The 26,444-nt window shown below is 65.9% G+C and overlaps 4 protein-coding genes, 1 long non-coding RNA gene and 1 pseudogene across 9 annotated transcripts; 3 read left to right on the top strand and 3 right to left on the bottom strand.

Annotated features, from left to right (window-relative positions):
- Positions 1 to 25: 25 nt before the first annotated feature.
- RAD9A (RAD9 checkpoint clamp component A) lies at positions 26 to 2,764 on the bottom strand. Its single transcript, XM_042784549.1, is given in 14 exon segments — positions 26 to 349; positions 352 to 388; positions 476 to 607; positions 610 to 685; positions 804 to 875; positions 877 to 903; positions 981 to 1,045; positions 1,119 to 1,225; positions 1,315 to 1,424; positions 1,678 to 1,777; positions 1,879 to 1,993; positions 2,097 to 2,231; positions 2,360 to 2,430; positions 2,531 to 2,764. Coding segments are annotated over 14 exon segments (1,140 nt in total). The 5' UTR covers positions 2,565 to 2,764; the 3' UTR covers positions 26 to 290.
- A 4,477-nt stretch (positions 2,765 to 7,241) lies between these two features.
- On the top strand, positions 7,242 to 17,424 carry CLCF1 (cardiotrophin like cytokine factor 1). 2 transcript variants are annotated; one of them, XM_042785287.1, is made up of 3 exons: positions 7,242 to 7,411; positions 13,620 to 13,786; positions 15,647 to 17,424. In XM_042785287.1, exons 1-3 carry the CDS (start codon positions 7,303 to 7,305, stop codon positions 16,472 to 16,474), a joined length of 1,104 nt encoding a protein of 367 aa, XP_042641221.1. In that variant the 5' UTR covers positions 7,242 to 7,302; the 3' UTR covers positions 16,475 to 17,424. The 2 variants fall into 2 exon arrangements, with proteins under 2 accessions (XP_042641221.1, XP_042641222.1); XM_042785288.1 differs by lacking the exon at positions 7,242 to 7,411 and adding an exon at positions 7,888 to 8,397.
- A 113-nt stretch (positions 17,425 to 17,537) lies between these two features.
- On the bottom strand, positions 17,538 to 19,684 carry LOC116960862 (glycine N-acyltransferase-like protein 3). Its single transcript, XM_032989682.2, has 5 exons — positions 19,607 to 19,684; positions 19,097 to 19,204; positions 18,854 to 18,980; positions 18,659 to 18,776; positions 17,538 to 18,148 (listed from the first exon to the last, which is right to left on the bottom strand). The coding sequence occupies exons 1-5, from the start codon at positions 19,682 to 19,684 to the stop codon at positions 17,740 to 17,742; spliced, it is 840 nt and encodes a 279-aa protein (XP_032845573.2). The 3' UTR covers positions 17,538 to 17,739.
- Positions 19,280 to 22,465, top strand: LOC116960828 (annotated as a pseudogene).
- On the top strand, positions 22,396 to 25,806 carry POLD4 (DNA polymerase delta 4, accessory subunit). Of its 4 annotated transcripts, none has more exons than XM_042785289.1 (4): positions 22,396 to 22,878; positions 23,061 to 23,294; positions 23,378 to 23,489; positions 25,080 to 25,806. In XM_042785289.1, exons 1-4 carry the CDS (start codon positions 22,479 to 22,481, stop codon positions 25,150 to 25,152), a joined length of 819 nt encoding a protein of 272 aa, XP_042641223.1. In that variant the 5' UTR covers positions 22,396 to 22,478; the 3' UTR covers positions 25,153 to 25,806. The 4 variants fall into 4 exon arrangements, with proteins under 4 accessions (XP_042641223.1, XP_042641226.1, XP_042641224.1 ...); XM_042785292.1 differs by having other exon boundaries at positions 22,400 to 22,878; positions 25,040 to 25,806; XM_042785290.1 differs by lacking the exon at positions 25,080 to 25,806 and adding an exon at positions 23,634 to 23,803 and having other exon boundaries at positions 22,408 to 22,878.
- LOC116960902 lies at positions 23,925 to 25,269 on the bottom strand. The gene is made up of 2 exons (XR_004406678.2): positions 25,180 to 25,269; positions 23,925 to 25,083 (listed from the first exon to the last, which is right to left on the bottom strand). It is a non-coding gene; the product is annotated as an uncharacterized LOC116960902 (long non-coding RNA).
- Positions 25,807 to 26,444: the final 638 nt, after the last annotated feature.

The raw sequence follows: 26,444 nt of genomic DNA, 5'->3' as shown, positions 1-26,444 counted from the left end.
TTTTTTTATTTGTAAGATCCTGCAGCCCCCCCCCTCCCCTCCCGCCACGCTCCACTGAACCAAATACAGCCTCCCCCACCCTCCAAGGGCAGGGACCACCGGGGTGAGGGGGAGCCCAGAGCCCAGCCCTGGGCTGACAGTGGAGGGGGGGGGGGGGCAGGAGAATTTTTTGGGAATAAACTTGTAATGGGTCGTGGGGGGGTGCCTGTGTTTGGGGGTTGATGCTGAGGGGGGTGGGGGGGGGTCACAGAGGGGTGGGGGGTGTCGGTAGCTCCGTGTCCTTGGGGCTCTCAGGACTCGTCCTCGCTGTCCTCTGCCAGCACCTCCTGGGTGGGGGCTGGGCCGGGCCCCCTGGTGTCAGCACCAAGCCAAAAAACAGGGAGCGAAACTGTGTGGAAAAATTGGCGGGGGGGGGGGGGGTCAGGAATGGGGTGAGGGGGGGAGGCTGTGCCCATCTCCCCTGCCCAGCCCAGACCTTTTTGTGAGGGGGGGTCCCTGGCACAGCTCCTTCCTCCTCCTCTTCCTCCTCAAGGTCGCTTTCAGCTGGAGGTGGTGGGGTGCGTAGGGGGAAGGTGGGGCTGGGGGGCACCCCCGAGCCTTCCTCGTAGCGCTGGTTTCCATGGCAATCATGTAGGATTCGAGGTCATCGGCGAAGTCCTCAGATGTGCCAGGGGTGGGAGACACTGGTGGGGAGAGAGCGAGTAAAGCGGGGGCAGAGTGGGGACCGTTCACTCTGGTCCCTACTGATGGCAGCTAGCGGGTTAAACTGGGACTGTCACCCTCCCTGAAGCCACCCCACTTACCCGTTGGCCGTGGGGGGCTGCAAGCTGCTTTCGGGGTCTGAGAGGGTGGCCAGCACCAGGTGGACCTCCAGCGGTGTCTTCCAGGGTGAAGACCACCGGCCTGGGGGCACAGAGGGGCTGAGGAGGAGGAGGAAGAGTGGGGAGGTGAGGGGCAGGGCTGGGGTACCCCCCTCCTACCTTCCAGGCGCGTCGTAATGGATGGTGAGGGGCAGGTTGGAGGCCTCAGCAAAGGTCAGCAGCCCCTGGGAATAAAGTGGGGGTTTGAGGGGTGCTGAGGAGGGGCGCTGAGGGGGGGGCGTGTGGGGAGGGACTCACCCGAAACTCCTTGAGGCAGAAGGTGATGTGGGAGCCCGGGCTCACGGCCACCGTCTCAAACTCATCCTTGGCCAGCCACAGCTCTGTCACCATCGTCTTGCTCAGCTCTGGGGGGGGGGGGGGGGGGGGGGGGCGTGTCAGGGGGTGGGTTGGCACCCCAAAGCTGGGAAAGGCCCCCCCCCCCCCCAGCACTCACCCGCCTCGTCCTCCACGTAGTTTCGGAGGCTGATCTTGCCCCCAGGGCCGGTCCCCAGCGTCACCTCAGCCAGCGTCGGGGGGAAGTGAACCACGGCCTCCGCCAACACCCTGTGGGCATGTTTGGAGGGGGGGGGGGCGGGGGGCACGCCTGGGGCTGAGCCCCCCCCCCAAATTCCCCCCAACCACCCAAGGACTGGCCACGGTCCCTCCTTCAACCTACTTGCAGCCCCCTTTTTCCACCCCAGTGTCCCTTTTTCCACCTCAGCCTCTACTCAAAGTGTGTCCCTGTCCCCCCCTCCAGCCCCGCTAACCCCCTCCGTGTCCCCCCAGCCCCCACACACACACATCCCCCCCAGCTCACCGTGCTGAGGCGCAGAGCTTGCTGGCACATTTCTGGGTGTCGAAGACGGCTTGGAGCCGCTCGCACTCCTGGAAGGCCAGGTTGTGGGTCTTGGTGACGCCTGGCAGGGACAGCACCGGCTCAGCAGGACGGGGGGGAGAGGAAGCTGCTGTGTGTCATATGTGTTTCCCCCCGCCCCCCCCCCCCCCCCCAAACACTCACCGTACTTGCAGTGGAGCTGCACAACCAGGCGGCTGGCCTGCGGTTTGAGGAGGATGAGGCATTTCCCCACCGTCTTTTCCAGCGAGGGCAGCGAGCGGAAAACACCCAGGAAGGACTGCGGGCAGGGGGAGGGATGCGGGGACTTTATGTCGGTGTTTTCCACTCCCCCCCCTCAAGATTAAGGGGGGGTTTTGGGAGGGTTTGGGGGGATGCTGTACCTTCATGAGGACTTTGCATCGGAAGAGCTCTCTGTGGGGCGGGGGGCCGCCCGCCTCGTACAGCTGGAAGAAGAGGGGCGCGAAGAGGAAGGAGGCGAAAGCGGAACGCGAGGAGTTGACGGTGCGCAGGGACAGGGACACACACACACAGTGTCGGTACCGCCTGCCCCCCCACACCTCAGCGGGGATGGGGGGGGGGGCACTGGTGGCACCACCCCCCCCAGCTCCCAGTTAGGTGTGTCCCCCACCCCCGGTGCCCATACCCCGCTCTCGGTGGGCTCCACGTAGAGCTCGTCCCCGATGCGGGACAGGGAGTGCACAGCTCGGCCAAGGACTGGGGGGGACGTGGCGGGGGGGTGAAGAAGAGGAGGGTGAGGCAGAGCACCCCCACACCCCACCCGTGTCCATGTCCCCCACCCCACGGCCTCGCTCACCTTTGACGTTGCCACCGACGACGATGCACTTCATGGCGGGGGGGGGGGGGGGGCACCGGGTGAACACGTGGGGTCTTCGCGCCTGCCCCGAGCCCCGCCCCTCGGAGCTCTGGCCACGCCCTTAGCCACGCCCCCGCGCCCTCAGCCACGCCTACACCATATGGTTGCGTCTGGAGGCCCGCGCGGCAGCGGCTTTACTTCCCCCCACCCCCCCCGCTCACCCTGATGGACGCGCCCAGCTCCCCCTCGCCGCCCCCCCTGGAATTCGTCTCCCCCCGCCTTGGAGGTGCCGCCTCCCCAGCGGTTCGCGGAATGGTCTTGCCCTATCCCCCCCCCCCCCAACCCCCAGTGGTTCCGCCCGCTTCACCTCCGCGCCGCGCCGGCACCTTCCCCGCTCCCGCACCGCCCCCGCCCCGCCGCCTTCCCATTGGATAGCAGCCGCCCTCTGTCCCGCCTCCTCCGCCCACCGATTGGTCGGCGCGGGCCCGCGTGAACGGCCCGGCGGCCCTCCCGCCCTTCGCCTCACGTGACCTAGGGTCGCGCCGGACAGCCCCACCCTTCGCTCGCTATTGGACAGAGGGGGGCGCAGGCGCCGCCGTTCTCTCGGAGTGGCGTGCCGCTCAGCCAATGGGGCCTCGACGACCAGCGGCGGGTGTGCGGCCCTCAGGGCGGCCGCGGCCGCTGATCCCTCAGGGTGGCCGCGGTTCCCTCAGCCCGGCCCCGGGCTTTTCCCCTGCCCCCGCGGCTGCCCGCCAGCCCTCCGGCTCCTTCTGACTCATCCCTGGGCCCTCCCAACGGTCTGTGTGTTGTTCCTCCCCCGACACCATCCCCTGGGCCTCCCTGAGGCGGCTGCGCCATTCCCCGGGGGTTTGGTAGCCCCATCTCACACCCTGCTCGCCCCGGGACCCCGGCCTACCCCTCGGGTGCCTGCCTGCTGTTGCTCCAGAACCCCAGGGCAGCAGCTGAGGGCACACGGGGAAGGTGCCGCAGCTGGTCTCCATCCTCTGGCTGCGCCATGGCGGGAAGCGGGAAGCTCATCCCTGGCAGGCGGGTGCTGTGTGTGAGGGTAGGAAAGCAATCGGGAGGATAAAGATTCCTGCTGGGCACTGTATGGGGGGAGCTCAGCACATTTCTTTAGGTGCCTAGGCAGCTTGGCATTTGAGTTGGGGTTTTGAGGGAAGCCAGGGGATCTGGCAGCGAGGAACCGGGCAGGAAGGTCCTTCAGCCAATTCCTGCCCGTGCTGGCGCTCAGCAGTTGCCCAACTCCCGGGATCGGTGGCCCCAATATGCAGCCTGTGGAGTGAGGCTGGCACCTGAAAAGAGCTGGGCGGGGGGGAGGCAGGGAGCATGGAGCTGCAGGCCTCTCCTCCTCTTCCTCTTCACCATCTCAGGTGTGCTGCTGGTGCTCAGCGCTTCTCCACAGCCAGGATTTTGGACCTGATGCCCCCCCCCCCCCTCCACCCTCGGCAGTGCGTTCCCCCCTCTAGGTACACAAACTTTCGACCTCTGTACCGAGCCGCCTGCATGTGGTGGGGCTCAGGGGGGACTCCCCAGTCTGCCTTGGCCTGGGTTGGGGGTCCAGCCCCCCAGGGTCGCCTGGATCTGGTTCCCTCCGCCCCTGGGGTAAGCACTGGCTACCGGCCCCTTCCTCCCAGGAGGAGGATGGGATTGTGTGCAAGCGTCCGTTCCAGCTCTTGAACAGCAGCCGGGCTCCTCTGGAGCCGCCATCCCCAGGAGAGGGGCTCTGGCCTCGGGGCTCGGCGTTTTATGGGGCTGTGGATAGGACGCAGCTGCCTGCGGTCGTGACACACACACCTCAGCGGTGGCCAAAGCCACGCGCACCCCTCCCTCTTCCCCTGGCCGCCCCGAGCCAGCGCTGATGAGGCACCAGGGACCAGGCTGGATACGGGACCGGGAGGAGAAGCCTGGCAAACCCTCGGTGGGCTCTGGCACCCCCGGGCTCAGCCCACCCCCGGGATCAAGCACCCTCATCTCTGTCACCTTCTCCACTGTCCCTGGGTGTCCCCTCCCACCCAGCGACCTCGGGGCTGTCTCCCAGCGCCGGTTGCTCCTTGGTTTACCCCGAGAGTTTTCCTTCCCAAGCACATGGCGCGGTGCCCTTGCCCAGGCAAGTGGCGCGGCCAGACAGACGGACACAGCTGGGCTCCTGCTCCCTGCCCAGCGGGAGGGGACAGGCGCCTGCTGCTGCCGTCTGAATCACTGCTCCGTACCCTGAGACATCCCCTGGCTGCATCCCCACGGAGGTCCCCGAGGAGCTGGGGTAACACCCTGAGCACCCAGCTCGCGGTTTGGGGAGGCTACAGATGGTTTGGGGCTAACACCCTTCCCTGGTGCCAATTTTGTGGGCGCTCAGCAACCTGTTTTTCTCTCCTTCCTCCATCTCCTGGCAGCCCAGGGCAGCGGTGCAGCCCCGGGATGTGACGGGCACGGAGCTGGGGACGGCGGAAGGGTCAGGTAGGACCTCGTGGGGCCACGGGTGGGTGGGTGGGTGGGCAGGCAATGCGCTGTCCGCTGCAAAGGTCAGCAGTGGGAGGCCGGGCCGAGCCGCGGCGCCGGCCGTGGGACCCACGCCGCCTGGGGTGGGGACGAAGGTGAGGTCAGCTGCCCACAGCGCTGCCGGTGACGTGGTCCCCGAGGGCAGAGTGGGACGTGGCCTCACCCACGCAGGGGGTGAGGAAGGCACCAGTGGGGGCAGAGGGTCTCACTCACCAGCTCTGCTGGCTGGGCGAGGGGGCTGCCACGGGGCTGCTGGGTTTGGCAGCGGGGGGCTCGTGCCATGGCGGCTGGCTGTGTTGTCCTCCTCCGCCTCCTCCTCTTCTTCCTCCTCCTCTTCAATCAGGTGTTGGCCCAGCGTCAGCCGAGCTGGAAAACTCCCCAAAACCAACCTCAGCGCTGCCCTTCTGGGGAGGGGACAGGGCAATGACGAGCTGCTGCCTGGCCAGGCAGGACTTGATGTCATGTCCCCCCCCACCCCTGCAGCGTTCCCCGATGCGGGCAGCCACTTTGGCAGCCCTGACCATGCTGCAGAGCCCCCCCCACCCCCCCCTTCACCAGCCCCCCCTCCAGCCCCCTCCAGGGACCTGAAAACGACTTTTCCCAACTGCTCCACGCTGCTGGCAGGGACTGTTTTGCTTGGGGAGGGAAACCAGATACCCTGCCCCACGGTTGGGGGAGCGGAGCGGAGAGGCTGGCCCCATGCCGGGCGAGCAGGGGTGGAGGTGGGGACCCCCCAGCCCCCAACCCCCCAGCCCTCCGGCACACTGCCGGTGAACCACGGCACCTTCCCTCTGCCGAGCCGCTGCTTTTCCCCAGCAGCTCCATCCTGGCGTGGGGGGCTGTCCCACCACCACCTCCTTAGGGGGATCCCTAAACCTTGGCGGAGGGGGGATAGGGGGGCTGGGTTTAGCACTGAATTTAGGGATTTGGGGAAAGACTGCTCCGTGCCCTGGAGAAAGCCGGGAGGATGCGATCGCTGCCAGCAAAGGAGCCGGGAGGGCTCAGACCTGGCCAGGGCTGGGGGGCTGGAGTGGAAACAAATCTGCCTTTTACCTCCCGGCCCTTCCCGGCGTTCCCCGGCAGTGCCGGCCCTTTGTTTTAAACAAAGCTTTTCTTTTTTTTTTTTTTTTTTTTTTTTCCCTTTTCTATTTTTTTTTTTTTTGGGGGGAGCCAGCTCAGGCGACAACCACGTTTCCCCCCCTCATCGCCAAGAGAGAGAGAACCCCTCCACTTTCCCCTGCCCACGGTGGGGGGTGGGGGGGGAATGTGTTGCCTCCATGGCAGCACCCACTCGTGGATGTGGGTCACGAGGGGAAGGAATGGGGTGCGGGAGGGGGGCATGTCTGGCTGTCGGATCACCCCCCCTCTTCCTCCCTCTCCCTTCTTGCTGCGTTTTGGGGGTTTTCACACCACGCTTGGCCCTGGGGGGCTCTGCCCTCACCCCGGCTTCCCACCCCACTCACCCCGAGTGGATTGTGAGAAACGCTGCAGTCACTGCCAAGATCCCCACGGGCACCGGGGTGGGGGGGAAGTTAATTGGGAAGCCGTTGGCCGTGGGGACAACAGGACCTGGCTGGGGAGGGGGGGGACACCGGGACAAGCAGAGTGTCCCCCCCGCAGCCGGTGCGATGGGAGCGGAGCTGAGCCGCCGCTGCTCCCAGGGGCTCCAGTTCTGGGGCCCCGACGGCTGCACACCCCCCCCACCCCCCCCCCAATTCTCACCGTGTCCGCTCACCTGCCGCCATCCTGGTGGGGCAGCAGGGTTGAGGCGGGGAAGGGGGGGTGTCTCCTCGCCCCCTTTCCCCCCCCCTCACTCCCCGGGGAGCACCCCCCCTCCTCTTTGCCGAGGAGCCCCTGCCCGTCCCGCCACCGGCCGTCCCTCGCTGCCTGCCCGCCTGTCTCTGCGCCTCCCCATCCCTCTACCCGCCCCTCCCCGCTCCCACCTCTCCCCTACCCGCCCGGGGGGGGGGGGGGGGGGGGCAAGCTGGCACCCCACGCCACCCCCCCCCGCCATCCCGCTTCTTCACCCCCCCCTTCACCCCAACCCCGCTGCGGGGCGGTGAGAAAAGTCGCTCCCGCCGCACCTCGCCCCGTGTTTTTTCCCCACACTCCCCCCCCCCCCCCAACACACACACACACCCCTTTTCTCCTTTCCCGGACCCCCCCCACCGCCCCCCCCCGGGGGACCGGGCTCTCGGCGTGCGGCGGCTCTGTACGTCGGGAGGAGAAGAGGCGAGAAAGGCTCCGACCGGCAAATGGGAGCCGTAGTCCCGGTCCGGTGTGCGGGACCGTTGCCTGCCTACCCGGGAAATCCCGACCACGCATCCACCGCCCCGCGCCTGTCCCGCATGGAGCTACGAGCAGGTAGGAGATACCCCCCCACCCGGTAACCCCCCCCCCGCTCCGGTACCGGCCCCGGTACCGGCCCCACCGCTGCCACTAACAAAAGCCGTGCAGGAGCCAGAACCGGGGAGGGGAAGGGGGGCGAAAGGAGGGAGAAAGCGGGGGGGTCCCATTTATTCTGCCCGACTGGACCCCCTTTCCTTCCAACTGCCTTCTGCGGAGCCGGGGCTCGGCTCCAGACTCCCCACCCCTACCCCAGTACTGGGACCCCGGGGATGGGAAAAGGAACTGGGGGGGGAAAAGGCCAAGGAGGGGGAGAGGGAGGGAATGAATGGAGCCCGCTCTTGTGTACGATTGCATCAAATACATTCTTGAAAGCAACCTGGTTCTGCTTAACACTTGAAATTTGAAAAAAAAAAAAAAAAAAAAGGAAAAAAAAAAAGGCAAAGAAGGGAGGCAGCAGCTTGGAGAGGGTGTATGCGAGCTCGCGTTTTTTTATTCTTGCATTCCTGGACACCAATCAAAAGAGCAAATCAAGGGAGGTGGAAGGGGGAAAGGCGGCGAGCGAGGCAGCCGGAGTGTGGTGCGAACCGTGCACACACTCGCACACCAAAAACCCACCCGACCCGCACAGCTTGGGGTTTTTCCACCTAACACCCAAGCGATCACCAACCCAAACAAATAGAGAGAGGAAAAGCGAAAAAAAAAAAAAGAATCCCCCAAAAAACCCAAACAAACAAACTGAAAAGCAACCCAAAACTGAAAACCAAAAAAAAAAAAACCAAAAAAAAAAAAAACAAAACCAAACCCAAAACCAAACCCCGAGCGAACGCAAGTGAGCAAGCGAGCCAGGGCAGAGGCGAGCAGGCGGGCTCGGCCGGCTGCTCGGGACACGGAGCAAGAGCCAAGCCCCCATTTCGGGCTCCTTTCGCCCCCCCTCTGCGCCTTCTGCCCCCCAACCCCACCCTGCACCCCGACTATGCTAAATGTTGCTGGGGAGCTCTCAGGTAAGACCGAGGCGCCGGGCGCTGCCGGCCGGGGCTGGGGCGGGGGGCTGCCTGTGCTCTGCCTGCCATGGTTTTTCCTTTCCGAGCCACTGCTGATTTTAATTTGATGTGATTAAAACGTCTGTCTGGCTTTGGGATTGATTTAAGACTTTCCCCTCTCTAGGTTTTTTTTTTTTTTTGAGAGTTGTTTTTTTGTTGTTTTTTTTTTTTCCCTTTCTCTCGTTCCCTCTTTTCCATGCATGTTTGTGATTACCAGGGAGGGAACCGCCGCTGAGCACGGAGAATTAAACCCCAGGACTGACAGAAGGGAGGAAAATGAAAGTCGCTGGGATTTGGGGAGCAGGAAAAATTCTTTTTCCTGCCCGAGGGCTGGATTTGGGGGGGTTTGCCTGAGAAAGCCTTTGCCGAAGCGGGCGAGATTATTCTGGGAGATGGCGGCGGGGTTTTGGGGTCCCGGGGAAATGTCGCTCTCCAGAGGGGACTCTCCCTGCGGCTGCGGGACGGTTTTGTTCCCCCGGTCCGAGCGGCCGCCTCGGGGGTCCCGGGAGAGCCGGGACGGTCGGGGGGCTGGCCGGCCCCGTGGCACACCGGGCTCGGAGGCTCCTCACCCAGAAAGGACCGGGAAAACGTTGGAAAAACACCCTTAAAAGGTCAAACCGTGGGTGCCACGAGTTTCCCCGGGCTCCCACCCGGTGAGACCGGGGCAGCACGAGGCCGGCGCCGGGTTCGGCTCCAGCTCCTGCGCTGCCGCCGTGACGCAGGACGGGCAAAACCGGGGCGAGCGCCGGAACCGGAAAAGCGAGGCCGGGATCCCCGTCGCCCTCCCTCACCCTTTTCCTTCTCCCCTTCCCACCCGCTGCCGGGGCCACGGAGCCGGTGTCGCGGGGCCTTTAGTGAACCAGTGACCGGTGCCGGAACGGGAAGGGGACGCTGAGTCCGGTGCGGCGGGGGGAGCCGCGAGCTCCTGGTTTTGGGGTATCCACAGCCAGCGGCGGCCCCAGTTTTCCAGCCCTGGCGAGGCTCGGGGACACTCGGTGACACCGGTGTCCCCGCGCCTATTTAGCAGCCTGCGCCGGGGCACGGTGGCGGCACACATCTGGGCTGAATTAGGCGCAGCCTGCCAGCAGCCTCCGAGGGGAAATGCGGAGGGCTCTGCTTACAGGGCCGGCCTGGGGGGAGATTTATGCCCTGCTAAGTGGCACAGAGCTCCATAAATCACCACACACACCACCCCCCCGCCCCCCCCCCCCCCCGGCTCCTACCTCTGCCTCGAGGAGGGGGGGCTGACACCCCGTTTGCCCTTGCACGGGGTGGTCCCTTGTCTGCTCCCCCCCCGCTCCAAGTGCCAATGTCGGGCAGGCGCGTGGGGATGCGCTTGTCCCGGCACGGCGGGGACATTTGGTGAATTGCCGTTTGGGTGATGGGAGGTGTCCTGAGTTTTGAGGTGGGGGGGACACACACACACACACGACACACACATGTAGAGCCAGCTCAGGTCCACACTGAGCTGCTGGGGTGTGTGTGTGTGTGTCCCAGCACCACCCCCCCAAAGCGGGGGAGATACCGGCGCTGGCAGCGGGTTCTGGAGGCGAGATGGAGAAGGAGCCGGCGTCCCCCCCGGGGAGGGGGGGTTGGCACCGGGGGTCCCCAACTCTGCTGAAACACCCGTGACTCTGGCTGGGGGAGTGGGGGGGCCGTGCCCATGGCCAGGCTGGCTGTGCATGCAGGGTGATGGGGTCTGGTTGGGATTAGAGTGGGGGGGGGAAGCCCCCCCCCCCCCCCCAAGTTGCCGGTGGGGGTGTTTCCATCGCGCTGAAGCCGGATGGGAAATCCAGGCCCAGCTAATTACGGCCTCGCCGGAGTCTCCCGCGCACGGCCGCGTTTATAAACACACGGAGGAGACAGGATGTAAACACTCGGCGCGGGGGCTTCGCTCGCTGGGAGCCCTGCGGGGCCGCTGTGGGGGGGGGCGGAGGGGGGACAACTGGTGGGCACTGGGAGCTGTGGGCAGGACCCACGGAGGAAGGGTTGGGCAGAGCCTGGCTGCCACCCGCCGCCCCGGGATGAGTTCAGCGCTGCCGGTCGGGGTTACGGGCGAGCGGTGGCCACTGCAGACAGGGCCACTTTGTCTTCAGTGTCACGGTCACCCCTGGCCACCGCCGGACCGCCCGGGCTCGGCTCTCTCGCACGCACGCCGCGGGTGGGACGGGGCTCGGCTGGAACCCGGCCCATCAGATACGGCAACTCCCGCCGCCGTGTCAGGGGCCACGGGGCCGCTTTGGCTTCATCCGCTGCCCCCGAGGGCTCCGCGGCGAGGGGGGGGGCGGGTGGGGGTGGTGGTCCCTGTGTCCCCCCTTTGTCCCTGTCCCCCGGTTGCCACCCCCGCGGCGGGCACCGCTTTGCCACGAGGGTTTCGGGAAAGCGGCTCCGGGGCGGTTTGTGGTCTCTGCCCACAGAATGCCCGGAAAACAGCTCACCCGGCACGGCGGCTGCGCTCCCGCCTCGGCTGCTCGCCGGGAGGTCTGGCCAGCGCCGGCCGCCTGCGCCGCTGTGGGGGTACTGGGGGGAACTGGGAGGAAGGAGGAGCGGGGGGAAACAGGGGTCCTGCTGGTGGGGGAGCGACGTCCCCACCGCCACGTGCGCTGGGGATGCCCGGTGGCACCGCGGCAAGCGGCCGCTCACCCATGGGTGCCCCCGGGGTGCTGTTGGTGGTGGCGAGGGTGAAGGAGGGGGGGGGTAGCCGGTTCTGTGTCCCCCCCCCCCCCCCCGCCTCCCAGTTGCCACCGGGGCCCGGTGGGTGACCGCGGGCAGCCACGCCGTGAGCTGCTTACGTGGGCTGGGAACGTCCTGGCCGGGCTCCAGGGCCGGTTTTGAAACCCTCGGGCTCTTCCTCTCCGACGTCACCGGGATCCAGCTGTGCCGGCCCCGCGCCTCCTCCCCGCCGGGGCCGCCGCCGCCGCCATTGTCTGTGCCGGTGCCCGGACATTTTCCGCCCGGCGTCGTGTCGTTGTGAACCGGGGTGGCCCGAAGGGACAGCTGGGGCTACCCACCGTGGCTGTGCGTGGCTACCGTTGCTGCCACGCACTGGCCGCCAGCCCTGCCGTGCCGCCCGCACCGCCTGTGCCACCGCCGGGCCGTGCGTCCCTCAACCATCCGCCTCCACCCGGCACCTCTCCATCCCCTTCCCCCTCCTCCTCATCCTCGTGCTCCTCATCCTCATCCACCCCGTGGCCCGGCCACCTGCCCGGGAGCCGTCAGTGGCTCCATCGTTGTCCCTTCCGTGCCAGCCCCGGTGTCCCTGCTGCATCCCCCCCCCCCGGCCCGGCTCCCCCGTGTTTGGTTTGGCTGCGGCATGACCGGGGCTGGTGTAAATCCCGCTCTGGAAACTCGAGCCGGCGGCGGGCGAGGGTCCGGCCAAGCCCAGCGGTGCCGGGGCTCAGCCAAAGCAAACACCCCGGGGGCGGGTGAGTCACTGCGGCGTGACACCCCCCCCAAAATAAAAACAAACCCCAAAACCAAACCGCCCATCCCACGCACACGAGGGACCTGACGCTCCCGCAGGGGCCACGGCACCGCCTGGATGGGGCGGCCAGTACCCACACATGGCGTGGTGCTGCACGGCCCCACCATGTGTTGCACACCCGTGGGGTGTATGGCCAGCGTGTGTGCTGTGTTGCACGCCCACGGGGTGCGTCACAGGTGTGTGCAACTTGTGGCACACCCGGGGGTGTATTGCAGCGTGAGCAGTGTGTTGCACGCCCACAGGGTATAGCACAGGCATGAGCAGCGTGTTGCACACCTACAGGGTGCGTCACAGGTGTGAGCAGCTTGTTGCACGCCCGCGGGGTGTATCGCCGCTGTGTGTGCTGTGTTGCACACCCACGGGCTGTATCACAGGCGTGAGCAGCGTGTCGCACACCTGAAGGGTGCATCACAGATCGGTGCAGCGCGTTGCACACCCGCAGGCTGCATCCCCAGCACATGTGCTGTGTTGCACACCCACAGGGTGTATTGCAGGTGTGAGCAGCTTGTTGCACACCCGCAGGGCGTATCGCCAGGGCGTGTGCCGGGCTGCACGCCCACAGGGCGTACCACAGGCGTGTGTGCAGGATGTCGCACACCCGCCGGCGAGCTGCACACCCACACGCCGCTGGGAAACGGCGGTCCTCGCCGTGCCGGGGCCGGCACAGCCAGACCCGGGGTGTCCCCCAGGACCCTCGTGCGTCACCGGCGCTCGGGCCGCTCCCACCGTGATGGGGAGTGCTGACGCGCGAGGGCACCGCGGGGCCTCCCGCCGGCCTCACACCCGGGGGGGTTGGAGGGGGGGGGACACGGGGACACCCTGTCACAGGGAGCCGGGGCGGGGAGGGGGGGGGGATTGGCTGCCGGGAAGCCCCGGGGCTGCGGCGCGCCGAGAGGTGCCGCTCGGCCTTCGCACGACCGCGACCTTTGCACGGCTGACGGGGCTGCCCTGACGTCAGGCCCGATGACGGGGACCCGGCTCGGCGGTTTCCGGCAAAGGTCACCCCCACACCCCCACCCCACCTCGAGGGGCTCTGACCCACTCATGTGTGTGTCGTCTCCCCCCCACCCATCCTCTCATCATCCCCCCCAGACCCGGGTGCGGGTGGCCGGGGGTCCCCGCTCGGTGCGGGACACCCACCCCACCCCGGGCATTGAGGGGGGGGGACTTGTCGGAGCCAAATATAACCCAGCCGTGCCGTCCCGGCGGGAGCCGCGCTCGCTCCAGACCATATAAAGGATTGTTGCTGCAGCCCGCGGGCGGGAGCGCGCAGAGGGGAGCCGGGGCTTGGGGGGGAGGAAGGACACGAGGGGGGGTGCGGGGTGTCCGTGGGGCAAAGCGGGGGGTCCCCGCCGCCCGGCTGTGCCGGCAGCATCGCTCCGGGCTCACGGCGTCGCCGCGGCCGTGCCAAAGCGTGAGCTGTGGCAGGTCCCGCTGCCCCCTGTGACCCTCTGCGCGTTGTCCTGCTGTGCCTCAGTTTCCCCACGGGCAGTTGGGTCACCCCATGAGTGGGGGGGGGGGGGAGGGTGTGACACGGGGAAGGGGGGGGCTCAGCAGTGCCGTGCTGGGGGTTCCTCCCCGCGGCTGGGGGTATCCCTATCACCTGAAGCTCAGGGGTGGGAAGAGGTGCCCCCTACCCCTCCACACCCCCAAATTTATGTACACACACACCCCCCTGCCCCACGCTGTGTCCCCGCAGGAGACTCTTGGGGGATCTTCACCTTCCTCTGCGCCGCACTCTGCAACCTGCCGGCGCTGCCGGCCCTGAACTGCACCGAGGAGCTGGGCGCCGGCCAGTCCATCCAAAAAACCTACGACCTGACCCGCTACCTGGAGCACCAGCTCCGCACCCTCGCCGGCACCTACGTGAGTAAGGGGAGGGGGGCGGTTCACCCTGCATCCCCCCCCCCACCCGCACCCCACGGCACCCAGGGAGGACTGGGGGGGGGTGCCCGTTCAACCACCCGTCGGCCCTGGGAGATGAGGTGGGTGGTTGGGGGTCCCCCACGATGGGGTGCACCCCCACCAGAGGGGTGTGTGTGTGTGTCCCCAACGCACCCCCTGGGCATGGTGGCATGGGGGGGGGGGGGTAATGTGGGCAGCAGCACGGTGAGGGCATGCATGCGTGTGCGAGTGCACGGGGGGTGGCTGCACGTGTGTGAGCATTGGTGTGCGTGTACATACATGTATGTGCTTGCACATACATGTGTGAGCATCGGTGTGCTTGCACATATGTGTGTAGGTGTGCATCAGTGCAGCCGCATGCATGCATACCTGTACATACGTGTGTGTGTGTTACTGTGCCTGCTCACATGTGCCTGTCCATACATATGTGCTTGTGCCTTGCTGCGCCTGCGTTCGTGTGTGTCTGCACGCCCGTGTGTGTGTGTCTGTACGTGTGTATGCACACTGGAGTGCCTGCACGTGTACGTGTGCATCAGTGCAGCTGCACGCACGCATGCCTGCACATACATATGTGCATTGGTGTGCCTTGCATGCCCATCTGCACACACCTCCGTGTGCCCACACACGTGTGCCCGCACATACATGTGCACATGTGCCCCAGTACAACAGCCTGCACACTCGTGCGTGCGCCCATCCGTGTGCCTGCACATGCATGCCTGCACATACATGTATGCGTGTACACCCATGTGCCTGCCCATGTACGTGTGTGTGTGTGTGTGTCTAGCTCACACGCATCCCTGTGCACACACAAGGCGCCTCCTTGCCAAACACCCCCCCCCCCATGACTCCCCGGACATGCGTGTGCCGTAACACGCCCTGCAGTTACCGCTGACGTGTTTGCACCCACACGCCCTCGCCCGGTGCCACCCGCCCTCCCCGGCGGGGCCGTGGGGCTGCACCCACGCCGGCGGCCACGGAAATGTCTCATCGGCCCCGGGTGCCTCTCCCTGCCCGCCGGCCCGGGGGGGGGTTCCCCATCTCTGCCCTGACGTGTCCCCGGCGGTGCCGGCACGTGGGTGACGAGGGTGGCACGGCCGTGGGGTGGGGGGTAGGGGAAGGGCCCACTGATGGGTGCCTGGAGCTGTGGGTGCGAGAGGTGGGTGGTGGCGGGGAGGAGATGGGGATGGGATGTGCGGGGCTGGGGACAAGGGTGGGAGAATGGGAGATGTGGGACGTGGTGGGCACGTCCAACTGGGGGTCGTGGGACATGGAAGGTGGGACATGGTGGGCACGTCTAACTGAGGAACGAGGGAGATGGTGGGCACATCCACTTTAGGGACATGGGACGTGGCGGTCACTTCCAACTGGGGGACATGGGACGTGGTGGGCAGGTCTAACTGGGGGACGTAGGACATGGTGGGCACGTCCACCCAGGGGACATGGGATGTGGGTGTGGGGACATGGGACTGGGGACGTGGTGGGCATGGAGACCAGGGACATGGAAGGGGACGTGGTGGACACGGGATGGGGGTGGGACATGGAGCCTGGGGACGTGGTGGGTGGGTTGAGAGGGACACGGGGACCTGCGATAAGCCGGGTAAGCGCACCCGGGGGACATGGAGAGTGGGGACACGGTGGGTGGCGGGACGTGACGGGCAGGAGAGGCCTGGGACAGGGCACATCCAAACTGGGGACACCGCGACAGGAAACATGGTGGGCGCAAAGACGTGGCAACCCACCCCCTCAGCGTGGGTGTGTGTGTGTGTCCCAAAATCCCGACAACCTCCACCCCTTCCACTCACCCCTTTGTTTCCCTTACAGCTGAACTACCTGGGCCCCCCCTTCAACGAACCCGACTTCAACCCCCCGCGCCTGGCACGCGCCGAGCGGGTCCCCAGCGCCACGGTGGATTTGGATTTGTGGCGGGGGTTGACCGATAACGCCCGGTTGGCCGCCAACTACCGGGCTTACAGCCGGCTGCTCTGCTACCTGCGGGCGCTGGACGGGCAAACGGGCACGGCCGAGCTGCGGCACCGTTTGGGCCATTTCTGCTCCAGCCTCCAAGGCTTGGTGCTCAGCATCGCCGGCGTCATGTCGTCTTTGGGTTACCCGTTACCCGCCGGACCCTCCGCCCCTCCCGGCGCCGCCGTCGCCCCCAATGATTTCCTCAAGAAAATGGATGATTTCTGGTTGCTGAAGGAGCTGCAGACCTGGCTGTGGCGCTCGGCCAAGGACTTCAACCGCCTCAAGAAGAAGGTGCCGCCCGCTGTGGTCACGCTGCGTCGGAGGCGAGGGGTTTCTGAGATTCTGCCCCCCACCATCACCACCCCCCCCCCCAAAAAAAAACAGCACCCGCCCCGCCTCGCCAGGGTGGGGCTCCTCGCCCCGATGGGCCACCTGCACGTCCCCACCGCCACCTCGCTGTGCCTTGCGGGATGGGGGGTTCCTGACCCCAAAGTGCCACCAAAAGCCACCCCTGTCCCTCTCCAGCACCACTATGTCTTAAGGGATAGGACTCCTGACCCCAAAGTGCCACCGAAGCCACCATTGTCCCCGCTCCAGCTCCAGTGTGCTTTGAGGAATGGGGGTCTTGACCCCAAAGTGCCACCAAAGCCACCCCACAGCCCCATCATCATCACAGTGCCTTAAGGGACAGGGATCCTGACCCCCAAGTGCCACCGAAGCCACTCTTGTCTCTTCTCTAGCAGCAGTGTGCTTTGAGAAATGGGGCTTCTGACCCCAAAGTGCCACCAAAGCCACCCTTGTCCCCTCTCCATCATCACAGCGCCTTAAGGGATAGGACTCCTGACCCCAAAGTGACACCACAGACCCCATGTCGTGTCCCCCCCACACCATCACCAAGCTGTGCCTTAAGGGACGGGGCTCCTGACCCCAAGTGCCACCAAAGCCAACTCACAACCCCACCATCATCACACGGTCTTAAAGGATGGGGCCCCTGTCCCCAAAGTGCCACCAAAAGCCACCCATGTCCCCTCTGCAGCACCGCTGTGCCTTAAGAGATAGGACTCCTGACCCCAAAGTGCCACCAAAGCCACCCCACGGCCCCGCTGTCCCCACGCTGTGCCTTGACACGGGGCCCCTGTCCCCAAGTGCCACCAAAGCCACCACATGCCCCCACCTCCGTGCCCTGTCCCCTCGGGCTGTCCCCACACCATGGGGCTGGGGAGGGCAGCAGGCTCCTCCCCCCGCCCCGCGGCAGCAATAAGCCCCACCCCCAGGGTGGGTGAACGCCCCGCCCACCCCTGAAAAAGGACCAATCCCCCCTGAGCAAGCCCCGCCCTGCCCAGCAGCAAGCCCCGCCCGGGAGCAATAGGCTCCACCCCTCCCGCCCACCAGCCTGTGTAGCAAACCCCGCCTCCTTACACAGGCCCGCTCCGTTACCCAAGCCCCGCCTCTCCCACGGTGCCTAGCAACCCACAGATCACCACCCCCCCTTGGGGCGGGGCTAGGGGCGGGGCCGCAGGGCTGCTGTCCCGGTGCGTCTATGCGTGTTTATTTATTGGAGATGTTATTTATTGGGGTATTTATTGCAGAAGATCTATTCTTGTATATGAACAAATAAAAGCCTTTCTCCAGCGCCCCTGCCCCCGCGCCACATGGCGGGGGGGCCCAAGGAGCCTGGTGCCATCAGTAGGGGCCAGAGTGAACGGGGAGGAGGGGGAAGCTGTCCCAGACCAAGCTCAGTGTCGGGGTTTTCCCTCCCTGGGTGGGGGGGGCAAGTAACCCCACTTTATCCCCTGTTACCCTGTCGTGGATGGCTCCTCTGCTCACGGGTGTCCTCAAACCCCCATCCTGGGGACATCCAGCCCCCCCCAAAACCAACCGATACCCCATCCCCAAGGCTTTGGATGTGTGTGTGTGTGTCCCCCGCCATATCCCCATCCCCCTGGGCATTACTGGGAGGGGTGAGTGACCACCAAAGTGTAGAAGGTGCCAGGCTGGGGCAGGAAGCCGACGGCGCGGACGGCTCGCTGCGAGGGGGTGTTGTGGGGCAGCACCCCGCAATAAATGGGGAACCCGCGGGCATACAGGTGCCGGCCCAGGGCACCCAGTGTCACCCCGCTCAGGCCCTGCCCGCGCCAAGCCGGCAACGTGTAGCCATGGCTCAGGCAGCCCAGGGGATCCAGGAGGCTCCAGGAAACGGGGTGCCCCTGGGGTGTCAGCAGGCAGGCGCTGGGCAGGGACCGCACCAGCCCCTCCAGGAACCGCCGGCTGCGGGCGTTGCCCCCCCAGGCCCACGTGGCGTTGAGCAGCGAGATGTGGGAGGGGGACACGGGGGACAGGCGGAGGCCGGGTGGCACCCTGGCATGGGGCAGAGAGGAGAGATTTGGGGGGGGGTTGGGGGGGGCAGGAGTTGGGGGCACCACCCCCCTTTTCTCCCAGCGGGAGTGGCATGGGGGAGCTGCTGCACCCAGGGAGGGGATTGGGGACCCACTGGGGTCACCCGGGGATGGGATTGGGGGACCCTCATGTCACCTAGGGATGTGCTCAAGGACCCCTGTGCCACCCAGGGATGTGCTTGGGGACCCTCATGTCACCCAGGGACGCGACTGGGGACACCCCTGTCACCTGGGGATGTGTTTGGGGACCCTGTGCCACCCAGGGATGTGAATGGGGACACCCCTGTCACCTGGGGATGGGATTGGGGACCCCCACGCCACCCAGGGATGTGCTCAGGGACCCCCATGCCCCCCAGGGATGTGACTGAGACCCCTGCACCACCCAAGGATGTACTCAAGGACCCCACCCCCCCCCCCCATGTCACCCAGGGACGTGACCCCCCCCTCACTGCCACCGTGTCCCCACACTCACTGCCCGCGGGGCTGGGGGGGCCGGGGGCTCAGCAGCGCCTGGTACCGATACGTCTCCAACCGCAGCCCCTTGGCACCAACCGCCTCCCGCACGGCCTCGTACATCCCCTCCTGCATCCCTGGGGGTGGGGGGACACACGGAGTGAGGGGGGGCGTGGCCCTACAGCCCCCCCCCCGAACCCCCTGCCAGGCTCACCCTGTATCTGGAAGGCTTGGGTCCAGCCCACCGCCTCGGTGCCCCCCAGCAGTGCCCGCCAAGCCCCCTCGTCCCGGTAATAAACCGTCAGCTGGTTGGTGTAGAAGTCCCCGGGGTCCTTGTGTTCCTGGCGGGTGGCAGGGAGCGGGGACGCACAGGTATGTGTGTGTGTCCCCCCCCCTCATTTCTATGGCATGTGGGGTGCTGTCAGGGCTGGGGGCGGGGGGACACCCGAAGCAGCACCTCTGGACGCAGGCGGGTCAAGACGACGCTGAAATGGGGCCAGGAGTCCACCAGCACCTCGTGGGCAGCCGGGTTCCCCCGGGCCACCGTCATCACGGCCCCCAGGACCTGCAGGACAGGGTCAGTGCTGGGGGGGGGACACACAAGGGGTCCCTCTGTGTCCCCCCCACACACACACACACCTGCCACGGTGACAGGCTGTGCCCTGGGTGCTGCCAGCCTGTCAGTGCGGGGGTCAGGAACACCCTGGGGTCCCTGTCACTGGCAGGGTTTGGGGGGACACAGAGGGGTCCTCAAGGTCCCCGTCACCAGCAGGGTGGGGTTGGGGGGAGGAAGAGGGTCCCCAATGTCCATGTCACCAGGGGGGTGGGGTTAGGGGGACATGGTGGGGTCCCTGAGGTCTCCATCACCGGCTGGGTGGGTTTGGGGGGATGTAGAGGGGTCCCCAAGGTCTCTGTCACCAGCCGGTGGGTTTGGGGGGAGGCAAGGGGTCCCCGGGGTCCCCGTCACCGGCAGAGTGGCAGGCAGGCTCCTCCGCAGGGCTTCCTCCAGGCGCTGCAGGTGGGCCGGGCACGTCAGGATCAGCATGGCGCCGTGGCCGTGGGTCGCGGCGGGGGGGGAACACCGAATAGCCGTGGGGCACGGCGGGGGGGGCACTGAGGCTGGCGGGGCCGTGGGGTGCTGGCACTTGTGGGGCAGGGTGACCCCGGGAGGCCGCAGGGGAGGGCAGTGCTGGCCCCATGCCTGCTGCCCGGCGGGATGGACCCTGCCCGTTGCCCCCACCCTGTATGGGGCCACCCCCCCGCCCCGGGGCAGGGGACACTCACTGGTCCATGACGGCTGGTGGCAGCCCTGGGACCCACCAGCGTCACCCACGGAACCAAGACTGCTACAGGGTGAGTTGCTGGAGCGGCTGGGGGACGGGGATGGGGTCGGGGATGGGGTCCCCGCCTTGGGGGTGTGTGGGGGGGTCCTGTCCACCTGTTATTGTAGGGTCTCCCGGCAGGACCATGCTGATCCTGACGTGCCCGGCCCAGCTGCAGCGCCTGGAGGGGGCCCTGAGGAGGAGCCTGCCCCTTGCCCTGCCGGTGACGGGGACCCTGCTGTCACCCCATCCCTTGCTGTGACGGGGACCCCGCTGTCACCCCTACCCTGTGCCGTGACAGGGACCCTGCTGTCACCCCATCCCTTGCCATGATGGGGACCCCGCTGTCACCCTGTCCCTTACCCTGACGGGACCCCGCTGTCACCCCCGCCATGACAGGCACCCTGCTGTCACCCCGTCTTTTCCCCTCGGCGATGGGACCCCGGGGTCACCCCCAGTGCCACCCTGTGTCCCCCCCCCGGGGTGTCCCGAGTCCAGGACAGCCCATCACCCAGCTCCGAGCCCGCCTACCCCAGCCCAGTTGGACTCTGCCCTGGCCAATCCCAGACCAGCTTGGTTCTGAGCCAGCCAATCCCCGTCCAGGCTTACACAAACCAGCCAATCGCCACCCGGACCTCTATACAAGCTGCCCAATCCTAACCTAGGCAAGGTGCGAGACAACCAATCCCAGGCTTCTTGCCTGATGCGGCCACGCCCACCTCACGTAGCCCCGCCCACTTGAGGGCAACCTGGCTTTAGGCACCGCCCCCTTTGCCTTCACCCCACCGGGCCCTATGGGGAGCGGGTGGTGAGGGCAGGGTGCTATGGGGAGCCCTGGGGACCCCCAAATCTGCACCCCCCCCAGTTCTGACCCCTTTTCCCGCAGGTCCACGGGGCCGTGATGAACATAAACCGGGGGAACCCCGGGGACTACGAGGTCGTGGTGGACTCGTGGCCTGAGTTCGGTGCCGTGCTGGCGCGGCCCAGGGGAGAGGTGGCCGGTGGGACGTGGCGGGGGGGTGGGTGGGGGGACACGCACACGCACACAATGTCCTGGCACGTGCCAGGTGGGCTCAGGGCACCCATGGGTGCTCCCACAGATACCGGCGGACGACTGCTACAGGAACATGCAGGCGGCATTCTACCGGGACGCGGGCGCTTACCGGGCGCTGCTGGAGACCCCCGGCTGCCTGCTGGGACGCTGCCTTCCACATCATTGGTGGCCCCGGGGGGGGGTACTGGGAGGGCACTGGGGAGCACTGGGAGCGTGGGACACTGGGGAGAGCTATTGGTGATACAGGGGGTAAGGAACCGGAGGTAGTGGTGGAAGGAATTGGGGGTGCTGGGGGGGACGCTGGGGGAGGGGGGAAGGCATTTGGGTGCTAGGTGTCACTGGGGAGCATTGGGGGGTACTGGGTTCTCTGGGGTGGGGGGGTAAGGGTTTGATGGGTGCTGTCACTGGAGGTATTGGGGCTGGACTTGGGGGGTGATGGGGGGCACTGGGAACAGGGATGAGGTTAGTGGGGGCTACTGGGGTGCGTTGTGGTTGGACTTGGGGGGGTTCTGGGGGCAGGAATCGGGGTGTTGGGCACATTCTGGGGTCAGTGATTGGGCTACTGGGGCTAGAGACTGGGGTTAGGGGTTGGCCCTGGGGACACTGGAGAGGGCACAGCTGGTGTCAGAAAGGGGGGGGGGGGGAGCAGGAATGAGGGTGCTGGGGGGGGCAGGACGCACTGGGGTTCCCCCTCCCCTGACAGCACCATCCCCAGGGCTGCAGGAGGAGGTGGCCACGGTGTCACAGGCCATCGCGGGGACCAAGGGGGTCGAGCTAGAGGTCTCCGACTACTACACCTACCTGCACCCCGACCCCAGCACCATACCCGAGCCCCGGTGAGCACCCGTCCCCCACCCCCCACCCCCAAAAATAATCATCACGGCATGGGGGGAGTCCCTACTGACAACCCGCAATCTCCCCATTAGGCTGGACCCTGGCGTGCGGGTGGGCTCGCTGGACCCGGCGCACGTGGATCTGCTGAACGAAACGTGGCCTTACGGGGGGAACAGGCGCAGCCGGCGGTACCTGGGGGAGCTGCTGCGCCTGTTCCCCCACCTCTGCCTGTACGACAGGAACGGGCAACCCCTCTCCTGGAGCCTGACCGATCATTTTGGGACGGGGACCCACGGCTACACCTTGCCAGAACACCGCGGCATGGCCACATGCGAGCCGTGATGGCTCTCGCCGCTCGCCGGGCGCAAGCTCGGGGTTTTTACTCTTTCGGGCACGTGGTCACGAGCAACCGGCCCATGAAGCGGCTACAGGAGGAACTGGGCCACCAACGGCTGCCCGGGCTTTGCCGCTTCGTCCTGCACAACCCCAGCCTGGGCAGGGCTGGACCCTGAGTCCTCCCTCCTCAGTTCTGTCACACGTCCTCCCCCTCCCCTATTTCTCCTTCCCCACTGTGAAAGCCACCGCATTGCGAAAGGAAACCAAACCCAAAGAGCAACGGGGAGTCTCTGATGGTTGCTATAGGGGTTGCGTCTCCCTCCCCTAACGGTTTTCTCGGCCGTTACAGCCGTGACATGGGTTGTTGGTGGGGTGTCACCGCTGAAGGGACACAGCTGTGTCCCCCAAGGAGTCACCCTGTCCCTCTGTGCTGGGACAGGCGCTGCAGCCCTGTCTCACCCCCACACACCCTCCGCACCAAGGGAGGGCTGAAAAACCACAGGCAAATTTGCACTGGTGGCACCTGCCGTGTGTCTGCGTGTGTGTGTGTGTGTGTGTGTGTGTCCGGGACAGTGTCACCACGGCTGGGGGTGTGGCACAACGCCTGTGGGTCACCGGTTGTGTTTACCGCGGGACACACACACACACACACGCACACCGTTGCGAGGGACAAAAGGGTGACGGCTGCATGGCGTGAGTCACGGCTTGGGGGGGGTGGTGGTGTGTGTGTGACAGGGATGGGGGTGACAACAGCCGGGTGTCCCCCCCCCCCCGCCAAAGCCCAGCCCGGCCCCGCCGCTTCCGCCCGGGCTGGGGCGGGTCGAGCCGCCGCCCGGTTCCCGATCCCGTTTCCCGGTTCCTCCCCCCCCCCCAAGCCGCGTTCTCCCGCAGATCCATGGAACCCCCCCGCCGTATCACCGACACCTTCCCGCGGCGGCGACGGCGGCGATCCTCGGGCAAAGTCAAGGACAGGGGCTGCTCCCCACCCCCGCCGCGGGTCCGGGTCTCCCCGCCCGCCGAGGCCACCCCGCCGCCGTCCCCCCGGGTCCAGGATCTCCTGGAGATGCTACGGCGCTTCGACCTCACTTGGGAGTACGGACCCTGCACCGGTGAGAGCCGCCTCCCCCCCCCCCGGTGTGTGGGTGTCCCCTCCCGGACCCCCCCTAACCACCCCCCCCGCCCCTTCCCGCAGGTATCACCCGCCTGCAGCGGTGGGAGCGGGCGCAGGCGCTGGGGTTGAGCCCCCCCGGCCCCGTACGCGACGCCCTCCTGGAACACGGGGACAACCCCGACGTCACCTACAGGTGGGTGCGGGATGGGGGGGGGGGGTGTGTCACCGGGCACCCCCCTTTCTCTCCCCCCACCCTTCCCATCATCGAAAACAAGGGGTGAGGAGGGGGGGGTCACCGGGCACTCACTGACCCCCCCCTCTCCACTGTGCCCCACAGCCTCTGGCATGAGTATGAGCTCTGAGCCGCTGCACCCCCACACTGGAGGGAGGAGTTGGGGGGCTGGGAGGGGGGGCCCCCCGTGCCTGTTTCCTTACCCCCCCAGGCCTGTCTGCAGCTGTGCCGCAGCTCGGGGGGCACCGGGCAGATTAAAGGCTGGTGTGAGTGAAGGAGGGGGGCTGCCGCGTGCTGTCTGAGGGGGGCATCTGGGGTGTGGGGGGTTAAAGCCCTTCTATAGGGCACATGGGGGGACAGGGGTCTGTACCCCCACCTCCAGAGACAGGCAGGTTGTCTGGTCACATAGTTTATTACCAGCCCTGGGAGCACCTGAGGTCTGTGCCACCCTGCAATGTCCTGTCCTGCCCCCTCCACCAAGATCCTCCACAGTATCCCTCTGCCCCACAGATCCCCTTGCTCTGGGGCAGACAGGCAGCATGGCTGCCCCTAGCTCCCCCCTTCATTATGGGGGGTGCCCCTTTCAGTGGGTGGCCCCTTTGGGTGGGGGCACCGGGACCGGGCCGCAATGATGAAAAACACGAGAGGGAGCTGGGGTGGGAGGTGGGCAGGGGGCTCACCCACAGTGGGGGAGGTGGGGAAGAGGGGCAGAGGAAGGTCTGTGTGTCCCCCCCCCACGGCACCGGGGGTTCCAGGTCCAGGGGGAGGGCGAGCAGCGGCACCTCCTTGGCCCCCCAGCAGCTCTTTTCAGGCTGACACCCTGGCTGGGGGGGCCGGGGACATGTGGGGAGGGGGTGAGGGTGCACAGCCTCACCCCCTGCCTGAGGGTCCCATCCCAGTACTGACCAGTAGCACAGGCAGAGGGTGGCCGGCTGTGAAGAAACTGGGGGGGGGAGGGGGGGGCAGGTGTTAACGTGTTAACGGGTCAGGAGCTGGTGGCTGGGGCTGGCACTATCCAGTGGGCACAGACAGACAGACAGACAGAGAGCATCAGGGACTGTGGCAAGGCCCGGTTTCTGGCTCAGAAAACCAGCACGCAGAGCCTGGTGCCCACCCTGTGCCTGCTGCCCCCCCCACCCCCATGCCAGCAGAGGGGACTGATCCTTACCAAAGGGACAGAGAGAGAACAACGGGGTCCCCAGGTTGGGGTGTCCCCCGCCGCTAAAAGGTGAGCCATGGTTGTGGAAGCACAGGGGAGTAGCAGAGCTCTGCCCCACAGCAAGCGTGACAGAGGGGACGTGAGAAGGGACAGGGGATGACCCACAGCAGGGCGAGGGGGAGCTGGTGAGATCCAGAAGCCAGTGCTGGCAGGACTCCCAGTAACACTGATGAGACTGGTTAAACTGGGAGAGGGGAGCCCTTCGGACAGAAAGCACGGGTGTAGACACGGCGCTGGTACCTGAGAGGGCAAGGCTGTTGGTTTGTCCTTCCGTTTTCCGTGCCTGGAGAAGATGAAAGAGGAGCCGTGACCGCGAGTCGCTGACCACCCAGGTGCCTGCAGGGAAGACGTCACCGCACAGAGGCCCTCGGTGTGACACGCCACGGCACCCCATGGGAATTGTAGTGGGACTGGTGGGCTGTGGGGGCTCACCTCCAGACCACAGTGCTCCTGCCTGTTCCCGGCCTCCAGCAGTGTCACGAAGCTGCAGACAGGATTTCTCCTCTTCTCCACATCCGTGACCACATCAGGAATCCCACAGAAAGCTAGGGAGTAACAGAAAACGTGTCAGATTTCGGTAGGGATGAAACAAAACTGGGACCTGTGGAGAAAAAGTAACTAGGAGCAGGCTGGGTGGAGGAGGGAAGGTGGAAGGGGAGCAAAAAGGGCCCAGAAATGGAAAAAATGGAGAATAAGGTATAAAATTGGGTGAAGGTCAGTACAGGAGGGATGTTGTGATATTAGGGGTGCAGGTGACTGTGGGTTGGAGTGCTGTTGACCTGCAGAGCCAGGGCTGGCAAGCATGGGCCCCCCCGGGCCAGTGGGACTCCAAAAGGACCTTCCCCCACCTCCAGGCATCGGGGAGGGAGGAGTGATAGAGCTGTCATTCAGCCCTGTGGATTCCTAAGATTTAAGAGCCATAATTAGTAGCTTTGCTGCATGCAGAATCGTTTAATCGCAAATTAATAATGGGACGTGTCTGTTAATTATTGAGGTTATTGATTACTTAATTTATTAGCTATGCTGCTTAATCAATAAAATGAATCAGTGGTATCCCAAGACTGCAATCGAGCGGTGGAGAGCTGGACCTGGCAGTAAGCCAGACCATGTCCCGGGATGGGGGAGACACTTCACCCCACTTTTTCTACCCTAACCCCTTCCCCGATCCAGCTTTCATGCTGTGGTCCTGCTGTAGCTGGTGGCTGCCAATGAACACCCTGGCAGAACTCCCTCTGCCCTCGGGCACGTGTTGGTAGGGTTCAGGGGTGGGGGATTTGCAGAGCCACTCTGCACTGGTGCTGCTCTCCTGGCCTGTCCGGCAGTGGCTGTCACAAAATCTGGAAGCCAGGACCCAGGTTTGGGGTGGGGGAATGAGGGAAGTTTCCAGGCTCTTCGCAGTGGCAGATGAGTGGGGGGGAGGAAGATAAAAAAAACTCCCCCAAAGAGCACCCAAAAGCAGGCAGGTGGTGATGAAGATGACCCCAATCCCCAGGAAAGTGGGGGAAGGCTTCCAGAAGAAACAGGGTCTGTCTTCTCTCCAAAAAAAAAAAAAAACAAAAACCACGCAGGAGGCCCTGCACAGCCCTTGGCAATGCTGTCCCACCCTCACTCCATCCTACATCCCCACCTCCCTGCTGTTTCCCCACGGGTCTGAGGAGGCTGACAGCTCTTCCACACTCCCACGGAGCGCAGTTTGC

This window comes from Tyto alba, unplaced genomic scaffold, assembly GCF_018691265.1.
Source record: "Tyto alba isolate M040663 unplaced genomic scaffold, T.alba_DEE_v4.0 Super-Scaffold_8, whole genome shotgun sequence".
NCBI lineage: Eukaryota > Metazoa > Chordata > Aves > Strigiformes > Tytonidae > Tyto > Tyto alba.
Note: the sequence above shows the minus strand (reverse complement) of the source record. Positions and strands in the feature narration are given on the sequence as shown.

What these genes read in the sequence shown, in the direction of transcription:
- CLCF1 (XM_042785287.1), top strand. Translation starts at nt 7,303, where the DNA reads ATGGGAGCCGTAGTCCCGGTCCGGTGTGCGGGACCGTTGCCTGCCTAC. An exon ending in CCGCATGGAGCTACGAGCAG is followed by an intron (nt 7,412 to 13,619) that starts GTAGGAGATACC and finishes GTGTCCCCGCAG; the next exon opens with GAGACTCTTGGGGGATCTTC. An exon ending in GCACCCTCGCCGGCACCTAC is followed by an intron (nt 13,787 to 15,646) that starts GTGAGTAAGGGG and finishes TTTCCCTTACAG; the next exon opens with CTGAACTACCTGGGCCCCCC.
- LOC116960862 (XM_032989682.2), bottom strand. Translation starts at nt 19,684, where the DNA reads ATGCTGATCCTGACGTGCCCGGCCCACCTGCAGCGCCTGGAGGAAGCC. An exon ending in TGACCCGCCTGCGTCCAGAG is followed by an intron (nt 18,981 to 19,096) that starts GTGCTGCTTCGG and finishes GCCACCCGCCAG; the next exon opens with GAACACAAGGACCCCGGGGA. An exon ending in CCCCCCCAGCCCCGCGGGCA is followed by an intron (nt 18,149 to 18,658) that starts GTGAGTGTGGGG and finishes GCCCCATGCCAG; the next exon opens with GGTGCCACCCGGCCTCCGCC.
- POLD4 (XM_042785289.1), top strand. Translation starts at nt 22,479, where the DNA reads ATGGTTGCTATAGGGGTTGCGTCTCCCTCCCCTAACGGTTTTCTCGGC. An exon ending in GGAGTACGGACCCTGCACCG is followed by an intron (nt 23,295 to 23,377) that starts GTGAGAGCCGCC and finishes CCCTTCCCGCAG; the next exon opens with GTATCACCCGCCTGCAGCGG. An exon ending in AACCCCGACGTCACCTACAG is followed by an intron (nt 23,490 to 25,079) that starts GTGGGTGCGGGA and finishes CTGACCACCCAG; the next exon opens with GTGCCTGCAGGGAAGACGTC.